Below are 18,346 nucleotides of genomic sequence, written 5' to 3'. Positions count from 1 at the left end.
TTCCTAGCTAGCACCGAAGGTGCTGCACGGAAGCATTGAGAGACCTATATGTAACAAGCAGCCTGAATAGAGCGATAAATTAAAAAGGTGAGTGCAGTTAATCAACGAATGTACGAAGAGACTCCGCATTGTGTGTGCTCAAGGGGAGATAGGGGTTCGGCTTAGCACTTCTAAACGTGCGAGTTGAGCGGCAAAATTCATACCCCTTACTCCATAATCATATTTGATGCATTTTACTGGCTACATTAACACTTGTGGATGTATTGCATGGCTCTAGACTGAAAAGTTGCAGTCTGCATCTACGTTTCTGGTCTCGGCGTAGACAAGAGTGTGGATTTCGCGTCTAACTTCATAAGAGTACCGCTCATGGCTCAGTATTGATGAGAGAAAATAATATGGTAGCATACGAACAGAAAGATGAATTTCTCTTGCTCTTTTACGTCATTGCTCTTGAAAAAACTCTTCGCGATTGTTTTGCCATAGGAACGGGCTCGGGGCTCAAGGAAGCGTGACTTGAATCTTGGGAGTAGGATGAGAAGTACTGTATGCAGAAATAAATTATCCTGTGGCTCCTCGGTCAAGAGATAAGTACCCAGTGTGCAATCAATTCTATGACCATCGTAACCCATCAGACTCCCGACTGACGTACACCCGCAAAGGACGCCTGCGAAATGACCCCCAACAGATATGTGTCATCCACGGCCCTCGCTTCTGATCTCCGTTCCAGGCGCTATCGTGAGTCTGCTGTGGACAATCAAAATATTCATACTAATTATGAGTAGCTTTTCTTGCAACTCCAAGGGGACACCAAGCAAGAACACGTATCTATCGTTTATTTTGCCAAATTGAGGAGCGGGTATCGCTACTTGAAAATACTCAACAGAATCTTATTTCCGAACTCGGAAGTCTGCGCAATTATTGATGGACCTTGTACCATGAGTATAATAAGGGAATGGTAGAGCTGGAGCAGGCCAGATTGCATCAGTGATCTGGACACAGATGACAAGGGACTATTCCCCGCGCCGTAAACAATGCTCTATTTGATAACCATGAGACACTGTCACCAGAAACTCTAGATGCTATCTCATTCCAATTTCAGTCGAAATTGATACAGGAAAGTACATTTTCTGAACCACGAGTTCTAGTATGGTTCTCGTAAGAAACCCGGCCCGGCTGTGTGTCTTATACTCCAATTGAATCTTCCATGAATATTACGATATACTGTGACCCGGTCTACTCAAAGTTCTTGTATTTTGAATATATCCACAAAGACTACACCTGAATTTCAACGGCCAATTCTTAATGTCGTCTCTATCTCGGGTTCAAAGGAGAGAAGACGTGGGTACATTGTGGACATGATTAACTCATCCTTATCCAATTATGGGAGGTGTTATGGTAGACTCAGGCTCCCAGGAGCTCACAGCCCAAATTTAGACCAATCATTTCTACAGGGACTATGTGGCAGACGTGGATCATTCATAGCACCGATTGGCTCATTCTTCCTCCGATCTATTATTAGTATCCAATAATTGCATCCCTATTTACGGCCCACAGGCTCCTGGGAGCCATGGCCAAATATCCACCAATCATTTCATAGTCGACTTGCGCGCATGTGAGCCATTGATGGCACTAATTGGCAGAACTTTCCGAATAGTAGTACCCACCCTCCCGCATCCACTTCGTTCCCAGGAGATTGATGTGGTAATGCCTTTGCAAAGACGCGGCTGATCGCAGAGGTTTGTCCTACGAAAACGTAATCGACCTAATATCTGACCCACTATACAAGGGACTCTGTTGTGAGGCTGTGTGAATCGGCTCCGCGCCGTACCATAGCTTGTATCTACTTGATATTGGGTAGGTGTGCTTTCTTTTCTCTGATATACGAGATAGGCAATGAGGAAACATGCCGTTTGGATGGTAGTGATCAAGGGTCACAATATGGCATGGTGTTTGCCTGCCTTTGATGAGGTGTTCATTTGGTAGGGTATCGGTCTCATCATTGGTGGGTGAAATTAAATGGTGTGATATGTCACCTTCTCACTTATCGCAATAACTTACGAGCCCATGGTAATGAATGTTGAAACGGATCATCGATGCTTTCCTGCGGCATGCTCACCACTGTTTAAACGGTGCCAACAGTGATAAAAGGAAGTGCATATATCGAGTCGCCAGAAAAATGCGATGTCTCCGAATGTTGTGTTCAATTGTTGTGTCAGATGAATAACCAAATGTTGAACCGGCTGCAATTTCAGAGTAGTTTGTGTTTGAGCCCTCACAGTTGATGATGATGATCTCATTCACGCAGATCGAATGCATGGCTGTATAATTATATATACCCAATCCCTCGCCCGCTGAAGAGTCGTTCGCAAGCATTCCTTTGTGGTTTTGGATCAAAGAATATCGATCGTGGTTCGTCTTCGCGGCTACTCGTTGGTATGGATTGACCTCCAAATCATGCATTGAAATAAGCTGACCTTTTTCATCGCAATGGCCTAGTCTTTCTCAATAATTAAGTCTTCAGACAGCAACTGAGTGTTGTTTCCCAGTCATTTAGAATCATGCTAACTCGAAAGATGCTCGATGCCGGCCCCGTTTCCGCTACTCCACAAATAACCCATTGAGCGAACCTTTCTGGATCCCAAATGGCCCAAGCTGCGAGCACAGTGAGTTACAAGTTGTCTTCATTGACTGCCTACTGACGATTGACGATAAATAGACGTCATCTTTTATACAGCTCCCTGCAGTGGACAGCAATATCTGAGAACGCAAGTTTCAAAACATTCCGCAATTTCCAAGGCAGATATCATGCGCTGATGACCCTCTATATAGGTTGGCAAATTTTCTATCGCGAGTCACTAAATGTCTTGTAAGTCATGCTAGTGCCCGTACTACATTTCAATCTCCTTACCATTGCTATCCGTTCTTGGCTCTCCGTTGCTCAGCAAATATCGCTGATGATTTTTTCTCGTCATAGGGCACGCGTCAATATTACTTCGACCAGACAGAGATATGTCCCCTCGTCCCCCTCATCTTCTAAACCAAACCAGCTTTAACAATCTGATGGGCCAAGCCATGAAATATTACTACGCTTGCGCCTTGATCGTTTCTGAAGCCGAGGTTGAAATGGCCAATCCACCTGGCGCAATTAGCGAGCCTGTTTCAGAAAGTCTTGATGCCATCTGCTCAGCCATACGGTAACATTCCAAAGTGTTTCATCTCTTCAGCATTACCCTTTCCGATCGAGGGCCATTAATCAGTTTATCAAGAACTTGCCATATTCCGACAGCTATGAATCTCTTGCCGACCTCCGACCCAGCTGAGCCATCTCTCGGATTGATTCAATGGCAGATTCCGCATCTCCGACGTAGTGTACCGTATGTAAGACTTATGAAAGTCCTCTCTGTTGTGCTTGCCCAATCCTCTCTTACTCCTCACCAATGAGCCCACCCACTGCATACCCCTCATCGACTGTCCGACCGGCAAAAAGAAAGCGAAGTCTCTCCGAAGACGCTGGTAGTGGCTCAGAAGCAGAAAATCCTGCACCAACCGCATGTTCTACCATCATGAGGCCAATGGTAAGTGTCTTCCGAGGACCACGTGAACAAAACTTGACAGCGTGATACAGATCTCTACACCAAATCCTGCGCCGTAATGTCAACCTTGCCTTTCCTGCGCTAAGACTGTTATATTTGTATCTGTGTCTATGGGAAAGCTATGTGGTGAAATCGGCGGAGTATATCCGTCTTGAGGATGAGCGATGCCAGATACACGAGCCAAATGAATCGCTGGAACACGAGAATAATAACCTCCTTGTGTGTTGCAACCGACAGGCACTGGAGTTCGAGAATTAGAGACATGCCTGGAGCGCATTGCATGGAAGTGTCATGTCAGCCTTGCAAATCGTCGATCCACCCTACTATCATATCGATAGACCCTGATGTGTAGAACAATGCACCTCGTGGAATTTTAGACACACCTTTGCTTTGGACGGAACAATGTCACTCGAAAGCGCTATGAAGGTTTAGCCACAAATGTGCTCGGGGGTGAGGGTCTACAGCCCCATCACCGCCACCTTTGATATGTTCCATGATAGCTTAGTTGGCCCCAAACTTTAGCATCTATTTAACCAGGATAAGCCTTTCTATCGGTCTATACTTCTTCATCTCAATCTAGCTGTGCCTTTGAGCTCTCGATATCACATTAACAGCCTTAGCCCGCTCTTGCAAGCCACAAGATATTTTGGATATGGCCTTTGCAGCTTGTATGGCTCCAAATCCATGCGATGGTCCTGGTGCTCTCCAAATAATCGCAATTCACATGGTGACTTTTTCTGAGAATGCATGAGATCTATTTTGAAAGAAGTTTAAAAAGGTAGCATATAATATTGAAAGATAAATACAAGTCGTTATAACTATGTAGGTCTCTCTAATAGAGATAACAGAAGGTCATCTTAAAAGGAAGCAATCACTGAACTCTCTCGCAAGTCATCAGCCCTGCCACTTGGCCTTCCGAGGAATGCTCCCAGTCATTGAGAATGCTGATCAGTCACTCTCGAGACGCCTCCAGCGCTTGGTTCAAATGATAAAATTGAGATAGGTGCTCGCCATGATGAGCCAGCAGCAACCCTTTTTCGTTCTCCAACCGTGCGTTTTCTCTTTTCAGCTCTTCGTTGATTTCGTCGCGAAGTTGTCACTTCCTGTCAGAGGCTCGATGGCTGTGACGGCTCGGTCGGGCGAGTCGTGAACCAGAGCAGACATGGTGATGGCTGTGAAAGCGGGGTAGATATATAGTTAAGATTATCAAGATGATTCTCAGATGAGTAGAGACGGCACCTGAGAGTTGCTGCCGGGCTCATAACCTGTTGTAGTTCAGATGTATCAATTGCCTTATTTTTCAAAGGGAAACATTAGGCTATATATATACAACGAGAAGATCAAGTTGATTTCCAATCAACTTGGTTCTTTCTATAGATATCTCGGGATTAATTCCGATGGTTCGGCGTGGTTCCTGATCTGCACCAGCCTCATATCACAACAGCCTTCATGCCATCGATAACAGCACAGCATTCTTGTTACCAAGCCACGATGGTCAGATTTGGAACAAAGCCCGGGAAACCCCATGTATTCAGGTAGAAGGGATGGCACAATGAGCCGTACGGTTGATGATGGCTGAGCATCACTCCCACATCAAAACCTTGCTTAATTCTATCATAAAATGATGCCGTTGGGTACCGTTATCCACTTGGCCATGCGTTATTGTTCCAGCATTATACTCCAGAGATAGTGGTAGACCGCATATAAACAGCCGATAGAGCCATTATCCCTAGAGGCACGTCCTGTGCAAAGAAATGGCCGTCCGTGCGGGTGTTTACTCCAGCGACGATCTGCGAGATGAAGGAGGCGAATCAGCAGCTAGAATGCAAGCTCCTTCAATGCCAGCAAAGCACGTCCCCGGCCATTGTGCACTCGCGACGCATGATTTCGCTCGGGATCTCGCCTCACTATGTGAGTCACTGGACCTCTGCCGATGCATTTCGGGAATTATATCAGAATTAGTATGTGTCCGTCATCTTGTCTGATCATGACGCTTAATCAGAAAACAGGAAGGACGCCATCTTGGAACGGTTCCAGATCGATCGAATGGCCTTCCGGCCATACTTCGTCGACGCCTGCGATCACTATGCCGTCATGGCGCCAGACCCCGCGGACACCGAGGGCCGCCGATCCCTGGTGTTCATCAAGTATGATGAAAAGCCCAGTCGGGTCACTTTAGCGAATGCCTGTATGCAATTGTCCGTCGAGGCTCTCGAGTTGGGCTTCGCTACCAAGGGCAGAGGATCAATGGGCAGGTTCCCACGACGACGGTCTCAAACTGGCAGCCGTGGTTCTGTCCCGGGATGGGTATAGGCTGCAGCTGGGGGCAAGCCGGTGTTCCTGGAATTTTGATTTGCGGGAGCCATGCAGGTCTCGCCTCCATTGCACCATCACCCCATCGCGCCAATCTGGGTCCACCCGGACGGACTGGGCCGAAGATATTGCCGGACTGCGCTTCCACCCCGAGCGAGATATTGCCGTGCTCATCGGCCCTGGACGCACCACCCAGGGTCCGCCGGTGGCACCTGAAGAATTTCTTGAGTGGCTGCAAATATCGTTGGATATTCGTGGCCTCTCCTACCCGTCCTCGGTTGTCGAGACAAGCCACGGGGACCTGCTTTTTGACCAAAATCTCCTCGGTAGGATTTATGCCCACGGTGAGCTAATCTCTGGAACAAACTCGACTTACCCGTTAAAACTTGGTTATACCTTTACAAAGGGGGAATTCACTCGCGATCGGCGATGGCTAATGGACCGACATGGACTGGCAGAGCGAGTGTGCCGGATCTGGGAGTCCGCACTTCAAACGCACGAGGACGTCCTTCTCCCGATACACGTGAGCCTCCTCGGAAAAACACCAGCGCTGATGGACGTTGATCTGGCTGCTGATTTGCTCTTTCCATCGACGATATCCCGCATCTGGATGTATTTGCTACACGAGTCCAAGGGCAAGGATTTCTTCTATTGCCAAACATCCGGAGCCCAGGTTTGTCGGAAGTCCAATATACGCATCAGTTGTCACAGGGGCCAACGCTAATATAGGATGTCAAGATGATACGAGAGACTTTTGGAAAAGGCCGGCGAGGCTACCGCGAGATTTGTGGCGTCTTCTGCGATCAACTACACCTATCCGTAGTACTGTAGAAGAGCTTTCGGTGCTTTTCCAGACCGAGGTCTGTAGCCCCCCCGGATACCACCTTCTCGAGAACTGTGCGGAAAGCACTGAGAGCATGTTTTGCTTTTCTGGATTCGATGCAGAGAATTCAAGCGGTTTATGTCGAAGGATTCGATAGTAGGGCGGATGTTGTGTATAATCCTCAGCAAAGGACACTGAAGGTCCACCGCCGATGGCTGGACTTTGACGATACACATCAGCGAACGTCGTGCCGACACTGGATTCTTCGTAGTGCGAATAAAGAAAGCGGAAAGCGGGAACCTTTCTTTTGCGGCCACATCATTGAGGAACTCTTATCCCTTTCCATCTCGTCAGTGTTTGGAGACTCTCAGACCCCTCGGACCGCTGAGATGAGGTATCTGCGCCATATCCGACGTCTACTCCGGTACATGCCACACCAGATCACTTTAACGCCCTCGAAGGGCGGCTTGGCGGTTGCTTGGGAAGATAACGAGACAGCTGTTTCGGAAGCATGGTCTCGATGGGGCGGCGTATCATGTGATACTCCGCGAGGAAAGTTGTACCAGCACGAAGCGGGAGCTCACTTAATATTGGGAGAATGCGGATAATTGATCAACCTTCTATTTCCTTTGCTATAGATCTCTTGCCATCGCTTCAGCCGTACCACATATCGGGTGGTATAGGATTCAGCAGAGGCCAATCACGACCTGCACCATTATCATACCCCTGGCCAATAAGCGATGTGCCGGGAGCCTCTTATCTAGGTTTATGTGTCCAACTGGCGACGCGGAGACCTCCGACAAACCCTATTCAACCACTTTGAAGTCTAACTGGCCAGGTCAATGCATCGAACATGAGTGCTCCCATGAAGATCTCTGAGGGGATAGTTCTTTTTCCCATCCTCCATGATAACGAAGATATGAGTTTCAGTTTAAAACCGTTCTGTTGCTGACCGACTGTGCTGATACCTGCGGTCCTGAATTTCCATGCCTTGCGCCCGGGCATCTGATTTACCATGCCTCTTTCAACCAGTGATTCGTCATATGATTCCGGTCCGCGATTGCTCAGAGATGTCTGGGGCCTCACAGCGGTCGCCATCGTAGTTGTGATTCTGAGGATTATTGCGAAGTTGAGGATCGGGAAGTTTGGCGCGGATGATCTCCTCATGGCCTTCGCATTGGTTAGCAAGCCTTATTTTCTTACCTACTAAAGTTTGAAATTGTGAAACAATGTCAGACTTGTTACATTTCGAAAAAAAAATTAACTTCTCTGATTTCTCTTAGTGCACGGCTCTTGTCGGCTCTATTATGATCACCCTGGCCATTCAACTGGGGTTCGGTCAAAAGTTGTCAGCTATTGATCCATCAAATGTTTCAAAAGTCATCATGCACGACTACCTGACTCAAACATTTTGCCTTGCAGGCGGTGCCATGGGCCGGGTGTCCTTTGTTGTCTTCATAATTGGGCTTCTTGTGCAGAAGTCATCGCAGAAAATCGCATTGTGGACCTTGGTTGGTCTGCAGGTGGTGGTCAACACTTTATTTATAATCATCATTTTTGTCCAATGTCCAGGTCATGAATCGGCAATCTGGGATTATTCCGGCAAAAGGAAATGCTGGGATGTCCACGTGCAAGCATATTATGGGTACTTCCAAGGAGGTGAGATAAACCTGTCGTCCCCGTTTCTAGTATGCAATAATACTCCTGACACCATGCGTATAAACAGCCTTCAATGCGACTACTGATTTGTCTCTTGCTATCTTCTCAACATATACTTTCTGGAATTTGAACCTGAGGCTACGGGTCAAAGTGGGGCTGGTGACTTTGCTTGGACTGGGTATTTTGTGAGTACAACTTTGTACTTTGGGCTCACTGATATATTAATCCAAACCCAATTAAGTGCTATGATTGCCGCAATTATTAAAACAGTACAAACTCGCGTCCTCGCAGCCGCAGACAGTGACCCAACAATCGCTACAGTCACCTACGACCGTTGGCTATTTATTGAAACATATTTGGTCATCGTGACGACTTCTATTCCTTCCATCCGGTCCCTTTTCCGATCCATGGACGGCAGAAAACTGAATAGTAGAAATACACATGAGCTGAGCCCGCGTCACTTGGTCAGCTTCTTGCATACATCGAGGAGAGGACGAGAGTCGTCAATCGATGGGAAAAGAATGATCGACGTCTCGGTAGATAACTTCAGCAACGAGGATTTTGTGCGAATGGGAAGTCATTATGAGAGAACCAAGGCCGGCGCATGAACGCAGTCAATATTTGTCTAATCTGCAGGTATACGAATAATATATAGTGTTATGAAACCATGTTCCCTAGTACCACAGTCCGTTGGGGAGAGCCATCCGGCAGGGCTCATTGCCAGGATTCAAGTATGTGATTCAATTGAAGACTTGTCCATGTGACTGTCGATGTCTTTGCGAATGGAGACATCCATGGTACCCAGATAGGATTTGTTTTTGGTAATAGACATGCTACTATCGCTGGAGATATAGATAGGAGAATTACGGGACTTGGAATTAGACGTGACAAATTGGGAGGCATTGACACCGGTGTTGATAAAATAGGGAGCGGTGATGTATTTGTGGGCGTCTTGTAGCTTGAACCTGGGTAACAGCTTGCGGATAACGGGCAGAGCAACGTAAGCCCAGATCGGGAAAATTTCGGGGCCATGACCTTCGAGTTCGGTGTATCTGCTAGCTTAAACACCAATCTCGATGCCGCCAAATACATTTCGTGGTGGAACTTTATTTCGAGGTACCCTTGGTGATGATTAGTTCCCTAATTATGTTTGGTCTGAAAATTGGGGCTTTTGTGCCGGGGCTTTTGTGCTAACCGTGAAACTCAATAGCCTCCTCAAGGACTAACCAATAAGAACCCTCTAAGCCTCCCCTAGTCCAGCATCCGAGCCTGCTCATTTTCTAGTTGCCCCAAATCTGCCGATCTTAGTGAGGAAGTATTCTTGACTGGCTGGTTGGGGGTCTTGCCCCACGTGTCCTCTCTGGGCCGGATCGTTACGATTACGTACACTCTACTTTCTCAGAATATTACTTTGCCCCATATTTAGCCAAGCTTTTTTGCGGTCTTATTGCATTTAGAAACGGGACTCCCACTGCCAGTGGGTTTCCGTTCAATTGACGACTTGAAGTTCAAATACTCATTCCAATATGAGCTTTGTCAAGCGCGGCATCGTTGATTGCCTGATCTTCAAGCCAACGGTAAGCTCAGCAGACAATGAAGCATTGCAGCGTAACGCTAAAATCGACAAAACCATCAAAACTGAGAAGAAGGGGATGGCGAGAACAATGAAAATGCTCTTGCTTGGTGAGTATATAGACGATTAATTGCGATCGAAGCCTTAGACACTTCTAATATGAGACTCAGGGGCGGGTGAATCCGGGAAGTCAACAATCGTGAAGCAGATGCGTCTAATCTATTCAGATGGCTTCTCCGAGGATGAACGTCAACAATCGCGAGCTGCTATATATTCTGGTATTGTTTCTGGCCTCAAGGCACTGTTCGATATCATGAGGACGGAAAATATTGATTTCGAGACCCAAAACAATAAGGTGACCACCCCAGCTCTGCGTATTGCCCTTAGATACAATTTGTTGATCTCCTGGATAATCATAGTGCCAGGCCAAATTTATTCTCAAAACAGATCATGCGGCGGATAACGATAGGTCTGCATGGGCAATGGCGACTTGCAATGCTGCGAAGGACGTGTGGGCCGACCGAGGGGTCCAGAGGGCTGCTGCGCGGAGTCGCAACCTTGCTTTCCACGATAACCTTCTTTAGTAAGTACATCTGTCATTTCAAGCATCGGCGATGCTGAAAGGTTGCTCTAGCTTTTTGGATTCCATTGATCGCATATCCTCCCAAGGTTGGCTCCCCAACGATCAAGACATGCTACACGCTCGCCAGAGAACAACAGGAATTTCCGAAACCTTCTTTGAATTAAGAAGTATGAACTGGCGTATGATTGATGTGGGCGGTCAGCGATCAGAACGAAGGAAGTGGATCCACTGCTTCGAGGACGTTGGATGTCTTGTTTTTGTGGTTGCGCTTTCGGGCTACGACCAATGTTTGGCTGAAGATCAAAATTCGGTACGTACATTCCGCGGCATGGTAATCTAGTCGGATTTTTAATGCCATATTCATGAAAGAATCAAATGTCAGAGGCAATGATGCTCTTTGACACACTAGCAAATGGTGACTGGTTCAAACTTAAACCTATCATTCTCTTCTTGAACAAAATAGATATCTTTAAGAAGAAGGTTGCCATCTCGCCCATTTCTGAATACTTTTCGAGTTTCAGAGGCTCAAGTACGGATTGGCGTGCAGGCGCAAAGTATTTTGCAGATCTTTTCCGAGGCATCAACAGGATTTGCGATCGCGAAATCTACGTACACTACACCAACGCCACCGATACCACCTTGCTGAAAGCAACCATGACCTCCATCGAGGATATGATCTCTCAGAAAAACCTTCGGTCTTTGAATTTATAGACCTTGTTTTGCGAATTTGTGCGTGGGCTCCTTCTGCTACTTTAATCTTTCACGTCACAGTTCAAGATTAAAGTGACACAGAGCTCCTTCGACTGAGGCAAGATGCATAAAGAGGAGATATGTCCCGACCGTGGATCAGCTCTATATGGTGTGCGACTACAATTACGGCCCTCGGGTGTTTGTCGAAACAGAACTGCCTGGGCTCTCCACGCTGGATTTGTCAATCGACCAGCCTACTGTTGAGTCATTTTTGCCTGCTCTTATGCAAGATGGGTAGTTTGACAGCGAAATGCACCATATATCACTCGCTATCTGCAAGATTGCTACTTATATTGGGGAATTTGTATTACCACACTCCGCTGCAATCTCAAGGGCCGCTTTGGCATTGGCCTGGGGCCTCATTCATAGATCACCGCCATGTCAAGCCCACTGGGTGGGCCAGTAGGACACCACTGTCTTCATCAAGCTCTTTGCGCATATTGTACAATGGGGTTGTCAATTGCAGAAGAATTTGAACCGACAGTGTGTTTTGTGGAGGAACAGTCGGATGGATGGATTTCATTTACCCTGACCCCCCCACAAATAAATGTAGTTTTTACCACCAGACCAAAAACGAATCCGTTCTTCGCCTGGTGGTTAAGGCTTATAAATGGCTATGAATGTGATATCTAGGCTACCTCAGCTACATGTACTGATCCGTGAACGTACAAGTTAGTGTACAAACTACCTGAAAACGAACTTAGAGTCTCGCCAAGGCCTATCGTGGCCTAATTGCCATTTCCAACGTTAGACTTCCCTCGTGGCACGCGACTCCAAACCCGTTGTAACGCCTCGGCGAAGGCTTGTACGGCATTGACCGTCCTAGCTCGCGAGAAGGTAAATGGTTTCCCTTTCTTACCTTCGGTTAGGCCTCCCAGCAGGCTCGACACGCTTCGAAACTCGACGTTCCCTATTTCCGTGTAATATCCTTCAAATATCTCTCAGGTTTGGACAATCTGCCAGATTATGTGTGTCTATATCGAGTACGCCGGACACGCAGTGGTCGTTGTCGTGGAAGCTCAAAGTTTGGTGTAGGTCGAAGGTCGATAACCAACTGTGGCATGTCTATGTTAACACACACACACACACACACACACACACACACACACACACACACACATTTTATGATCGGCCGGCGGCTGAACCGAAAGGGCAACTATCACTGATCTAAATATACATGCCTTAGCTAATTCTGTGTCTCCTTGGAGCCCTTACAAAATTCCTTTCGGTGTATGTCATCTCGGATGTCAATATCTTAGCGGTTCCTTGTGGATTAGCGTTTAGATAGTAGACTGGCTTGAAGGCGCTTCTTGAAGTGTTCAACATCCTATCCTCGGCAATTCAAGGGCGTCTACCGTCTCCGGCACAAGGCAGTTTGTGAGGGTTAGATTGGGGTTGGGGCGGGGTATGATTGATATCTGTTGGTTGGCACGGTCAAGAGGCGTCGAGTCGGCCCGTGGCGATTGCGAATCGTATCGAGGCTCACACTGCGTCCGAATTCGGCTTCCAGTTTTGGTCGTCCAAAGGCGATTTTCCGCCTAGGAAAAAAAGATATGTTGCCTCGGTGAGTTTGGGTACATTGCAGCATTTCCGTCCGGTGTATGGTCCCTGACGTCGAAAGAGGAAGTGTTCCACGGTCTCTCTAGCTTGTCCACATGCACACTGATCTGACTCTGCGATGTTGATCCGATAGAGGTATCCATTGAGCCTCGCCATGCCAGTCCGGAGTTGAGCTAGCACGCTCGCTTCTTTCCACGATAATCGATCGGACAGCTTCCGCGTGTGTTTCCCTGGATGTTCTGCATTTACTCGTTTGGAATGTCTGCCTACGTTCTCCGGCAAGCATTGACTTGCTGCGACTTGGGATCGTGCAATGTTCAGGGTGGTCGACTTCATTCGGGGGGCCTGTGCTTCTGGGGTAGTGTCGTCTTGCGTCGCGGCCCTGGCCTGCTCTTTCGCCTGGCCCAACAATTGATTCTCCTCACTGGTTGGGACCCAGCGGATGTCCATCCGGTTTTCGTGTCTTCGTAGTCTTTGAATCAACTTGTATACCTGGCAGATGTGTTCCTGGCCGGACTATTGTCGAGGATTCTTCAGCGTGAGTGCCGCCGCTTTGTTGCTCGTGAGCAGCGTGAATTTGCACCGTTTCAGTCCTCGTAGCGTGTTCAATGCGTGTGCCATTGCTGCCAATCCCCCTGAGTATGGATTCTGCTCGATCCTTGCACCCAGCGTGACGGAGGAGGTTTTCAGCCTCAGTTTTCGATACTGAGGCGGCTGCTTCTCAATCGCCCTAGCCAAATCCTACCATCTCATTCCGCGCCAAACTGCTGATCGCGATCCGCATGACCCCGCCCATTTCGGACCGTGTCTCTGGTAAATCCTGACATCGCCCTGTACACGTTTCTCCCATAGTGCCAATGTGAATGGATTGATGGTCTACGGGGTTTCCATCTCGATGCACTTCAGCGCAGTCTGCAATGTGATACAATGGCGAACGGTAGTACCTTCTGAATTTCTTGATCTGAGCTGTACTCTTGCAGAGTGGATTGGTTGCTGGTAGGGTGTGCATGTCTGTCCACATCCTCGCAGCTCGTCTCCAGGGCCGGTGTTGCACCGTAGCCAAGTGAGCCTCCGCTTCCGCTGCGCTGGTCGCAACTGTGAGGAATGTCCCGGAAATCAATTGCGCTCCTACCCTTTGGACTCGGTTGATCGGCCCGATGAACTTGTTTTTGAAAGCGTGCATCCTGACATTGGAGGTATAGTCCACCACCGGGGCCACGGTCGATGTGAAGAGCTGCCGCGCTGTTGCTGGGGATTGACCCCGAAGCCGTCACAGCTCCATTGCTGCTTCCAGCCCTTTGGATGCTGCCCTCGCGATATGCTCCTTGTATTTGAGTCGCGTATCCATTATGACGCTAATAATATTGACATGGTCTCTGGGTTCAGCGGTCTCTCCCTTAATGGTGAAAGGCTTCGAGTCCGCATTGTGCCGTCGTAATCACAGCCCGCATGATTTTTCCGGTTCATCTCGCGTTTATGTTTTTGTTTCTTGCCGCCTTGCGATTATGAACCACTTTTCCGGGGTCACTTGAACATGCCGACCCAAGGCAGCATCCGGCGGTAGTTCCATTGCTTACCATGATGCCGTGTTCGAGAAACATCTGGATAGGGCCGAAGTCGGATATGTATCTCTTCGAGCTTGCATTCCTGGGAACGACGGTTAGCGGCCCTAGGAGCTCCAATTATCCGTGGCGTGACTTAACAATTCGAAGGGCCCAGCGGAGACTAGCAGGCCTAGAAGATCGACGGGCGCACAACTAGCCGCAGCAATCCTTAGCCTGATATGGCGCCCGCGCGGTGATCATGACCATCTTCACGCCTACCTCCACTTCGGCCATTCATCCATTATGGTGCATGAGACCTCGTCCCCCATGCTAGAGCCCACGTTCCGTGGGTATGTGGCCTCCACGCAGGACGCACTCATCCTGTTTGAGGCCTGTCTAATCGGCACGTTGCATCTTATTCCCCGTCGCCCCTATTTTCGCGAACGGTCGCGTCTTGTGCGCAGCGGTAACATCTTCATCTACAAGGAGCAGTCCTCCGGCATCAGGCGGTGGACTGACGGTGTCACATGGAGCCCCAGTCGTATACGAAGTAATTTTCTCATCTATCGCGAACTGGAGGAGTCTTCACCTATCGGGAAGAGGCGCGCCATAAAGAGGGGCAATCGTCGACTGGCTCCCCCTATCCCTTTCACCCGGCCGGGCGAGCCTTATCCCGGATACACCGATAGTGGTTCTGGCTACCCTTTCTTTTCGCCGCTAGGTTCATCCGCGAGCCATCCATTGCAATCGGAAATTGGGCAGACATTGGTGGGATCGCTTTTTGATTCTTACGACTTCAAGGAATCTGGCCTTATCAAGAAGACCATGAGCGTCGTTGTATCGGGAGCCACATACCACCTTGTCTCATACTACACAATCGACGACGTAATGCGAGGAAATCTCAGTGCACCTTCCCTGGCTGAATCTTTGCGCCATATTCGACCACGCTTCGACCTTATTCATGAACAAAGGTTCCGTGGGCCCATCGACTATCTCCATGCCGGTAGTACAAAGAGCGCCGATCACCCATCTCAAGCTACTTTCCCTGGTCACAATCTGGCGCAGACAATGGCAGCTCCAAATTCCAGCATGCTCTATCCTTTAGCCAAACTCTCCAACTACATCGGCCCATACAGTTTTTCAGCGCCTATGTGGCCGGTGTCTGAAAACACGATGGTACCTCCAATGTCCAGCCGACAAACATTCGACCCCACCCCCTTATGCCCACTCCCAGCCAACATGGCACCCAATGTCGAAGAACACACTATATTCTGTGCAGATTTCTACTGAAACGGTATGGATTTGCAGGGCCTCAGTCATGCACCTTGATCGTCAAAAAGCGGGGTAATAGTGATCCTGAATATGCTGGAGCCTTCTGCCGGGGAATAGCCCAGGTGCTTCATCTTAATTGGGTGTGTCGTGTATTATCTTTCTTGCCGAAAATTCCGACCTCGAGAGGTGGTGAATGGTGAAGGGAGGTGAGGAAATAGAAAGAAATACACCGGGCCAACCAAGAACTAATACCCAATAGTGAATATTAGCTTGTCACCCGAAGACCCATTTACATCACTCCTCCGTGTCTGCTCCGGCGCTATTGCCTTCCCGATTGACACATGTGTTGTAGTTCAGAGGTTTATCTTGTCTTATTGTTCAGAGGGAAACATTAGGCTATATATATACAGCGAGAAGAACAAGTTGATTGGAAATCAACTTGGTTCTTCGTATAGATATCTCGGGATTAATTCCGATGATTCGGCTTGGTTCCTGATCTGCACCAGCCTCATATCACAACAACATGGCCAGCGCGCCGCGTAAAATAAACCCCGATAAATTTTAGCTAAAACTTATTTATGGCAAAGGGCTGTAAAATAAAAGATTCGGTACATATCACAGTCAACAAATTCGTATACGAATGCCTTCGAGCTAGAGCGCTGTGCCACGAAGCGTGGGGTATGTCATGCGCTGGTGGTGGGAGGGTACATGAAAATAACACAGATTTCCCCTATTTTTTCCGTATGCTCTTCTATTGCCTTTCACCGCTTCTGACAATTATTCTGTAGCTGGATGCTCACGTAATTACCGACAGAAACCTCATCCGCTTCCCGCATGCCATCTTCACATTGAGGGGCAGCCGACCGGCCCGCGGCAGCGTTTCCCGGCGTGATGCAAGGATCAAGTTGGTCCAAAGATGAATTTATCATTACGGTTTACTTTTCGTCCAGAGAGGTTTGCCCACAGGCGTTGCGCTGTCTATTACTTCGCCGAGGACATGATCGAACAGCAAGCGCTATTAAGCGGAAAATTATCTCAATAAAGAAAGATATTCCTTGGTTGCGATCTACGGAGAATCAGTGGGACTTGAACGCAGTAGACGCCTGGATCGATGAAATACTGGGTCACGAAAAAGTAAACCAATTGATTCGACTGTCATGGGCGGACGCAGAAGATTTGCTAAGAGTAAGTTACTCAAAACAAAGTCGCAGGATCTCGTGCTAATACTTTCGGCTGGATAGAATCAGCCTATTGAACAAATACTTAGCGCATTGTGCCTTTCGCGCCTTCGTTTAAAAAGCTCCAGCCTTCTTCGAGATACAGGATGAAATCATTGACGAGCTCATCCTCTTTCCCACATCAGCCATTCCGATAAATCTAAAACTGGTCGAAACTGTATAGAATGCAGCTCACTGATAACAAAAACAAGGCAGAAGCGTTCTTTTGACTAGCTTTTGCGTGAATGAATCCGTGCAACCCCTGGCCACCCGGTTGGACGGCGCTAGAACTTCGGTGGCAGCTCAACAGTTGGTGGATGCTCAAAATGCCCGCATTGCAGTAAATGGGTTATATTCGAGGGACTGCCTACGACAGGATTGTAAAAACAGAATTGCAATGCTTAAGCTCTATACACTAGTAGCGAGCTTCTCGTACCTTGAGATATGTTCCAATATTACTTTTTGGAGGTAGCAATTCTTCACCGGCTCGGAACCAGCACTATGTTCAACCTGTACCTTATGAACATCGCCCGTCCCGACTGAGCGATGTTCACGAAGAATGCCCGAAATGTCTGGATTTTATCGCAGACCCCCCCAGTCCCGTCAGCTCGCCACGAGAGTACTGGCTCCAGTGATTGAGAATGCTGATCAATCGCTGTCGAGAAAGCTCCAGCTCTCGATCCAAAAGAAGCAACCGAGACTGCTGCTCGTCATACAGGAGTTGAAGTCCATCTCTTTCACTTTTGAGATCCATGTTGGCCTCTCCCGATGTTTCGTTGTTCTTTTCGAGGCTCTCGCCATTGAGTTGTTTGGACACGGACGACTTCCATAGGCTTCGATAGAGACCCAAGAGTCGCGCTCCTTGGAAGGCTAAGCTTGGATCGTCCCGCTCAAAAGGCTCATTCACTAACAATTCTCGCTTGTCCGTTATCTACAATGAGTGTGGCATACGGTCATTAGCCAAAAAAGTCGACATAATCGGGAAGCCACAGTCACTTACCACAGGGGGTACTTGCTCGGGGGTTGCATCCAGGTTGGCAGGATTGCCACAGTCTGGCTTGTGATCCGGCGTGAAATCAGGCTGCTTGCTTTCCTCCGCGTCTTGTCCGAATTGAATGACTTCTGTGATATCCGTGTCGGCCATGAAGAAAGTTAGATCTCGCTGATGATCTGGAGATCCCTTTCTGTAGATATCTCTATTATCGGCTTATCAGACACAAGTGAGAAAATCCGGGCGTAAACTTGAGGCGGTTGGCTGGTGCGGCTTTGATAGTTCAACAATGAGATTTGCGAAACATTTCATCAAGCCTTGATTTGTTAGAGCTCTTTTTGCATCCCGGTTACATCATGTTTGTTGATCAAAGTATAATAGGTCCATAAACAGCACTCGGCACATCCTTATATGCACATTTGAGTGTTGATCCACAGAAGTTGGTAGGATCTAGGGCCTTTTACTATT

The 18,346-nt window shown here is 48.1% G+C and overlaps 4 protein-coding genes across 4 annotated transcripts; 3 read left to right on the top strand and 1 right to left on the bottom strand.

Moving 5' to 3' along the window:
• Positions 1–7,744: 7,744 nt before the first annotated feature.
• N7481_001637 (uncharacterized protein) lies at positions 7,745–8,996 on the top strand (the record flags this gene model as incomplete). The annotated part of the gene is made up of 4 exons (XM_057260856.1): positions 7,745–7,909; positions 8,013–8,388; positions 8,456–8,573; positions 8,630–8,996. The coding sequence occupies 4 exons, from the start codon at positions 7,745–7,747 to the stop codon at positions 8,994–8,996; spliced, it is 1,026 nt and encodes a 341-aa protein (XP_057128688.1).
• Positions 8,997–9,914: 918 nt separating this feature from the next.
• N7481_001636 (guanine nucleotide-binding protein subunit alpha) lies at positions 9,915–11,255 on the top strand (the record flags this gene model as incomplete). The annotated part of the gene is made up of 5 exons (XM_057260855.1): positions 9,915–10,071; positions 10,132–10,316; positions 10,381–10,544; positions 10,596–10,854; positions 10,914–11,255. 5 exons carry the CDS (start codon positions 9,915–9,917, stop codon positions 11,253–11,255), a joined length of 1,107 nt encoding a protein of 368 aa, XP_057128687.1.
• A 3,446-nt stretch (positions 11,256–14,701) lies between these two features.
• Positions 14,702–15,688, top strand: N7481_001635 (Gti1/Pac2 family protein; the record flags this gene model as incomplete). The annotated part of the gene is made up of 1 exon (XM_057260854.1): positions 14,702–15,688. The coding sequence occupies one exon, from the start codon at positions 14,702–14,704 to the stop codon at positions 15,686–15,688; it is 987 nt and encodes a 328-aa protein (XP_057128686.1).
• A 1,749-nt stretch (positions 15,689–17,437) lies between these two features.
• N7481_001634 (uncharacterized protein) lies at positions 17,438–18,031 on the bottom strand (the record flags this gene model as incomplete). The annotated part of the gene is made up of 2 exons (XM_057260853.1): positions 17,438–17,818; positions 17,888–18,031. 2 exons carry the CDS (start codon positions 18,029–18,031, stop codon positions 17,438–17,440), a joined length of 525 nt encoding a protein of 174 aa, XP_057128685.1.
• Positions 18,032–18,346: the final 315 nt, after the last annotated feature.

This window comes from Penicillium waksmanii (assembly GCF_028829765.1).
Source record: "Penicillium waksmanii strain IBT 27052 chromosome Unknown utg000001l:1.0-4852451.0:1.0-4856178.0, whole genome shotgun sequence".
NCBI classification, from domain to species: Eukaryota; Fungi; Ascomycota; class Eurotiomycetes; order Eurotiales; family Aspergillaceae; genus Penicillium; species Penicillium waksmanii.
Note: the sequence above shows the minus strand (reverse complement) of the source record. Positions and strands in the feature narration are given on the sequence as shown.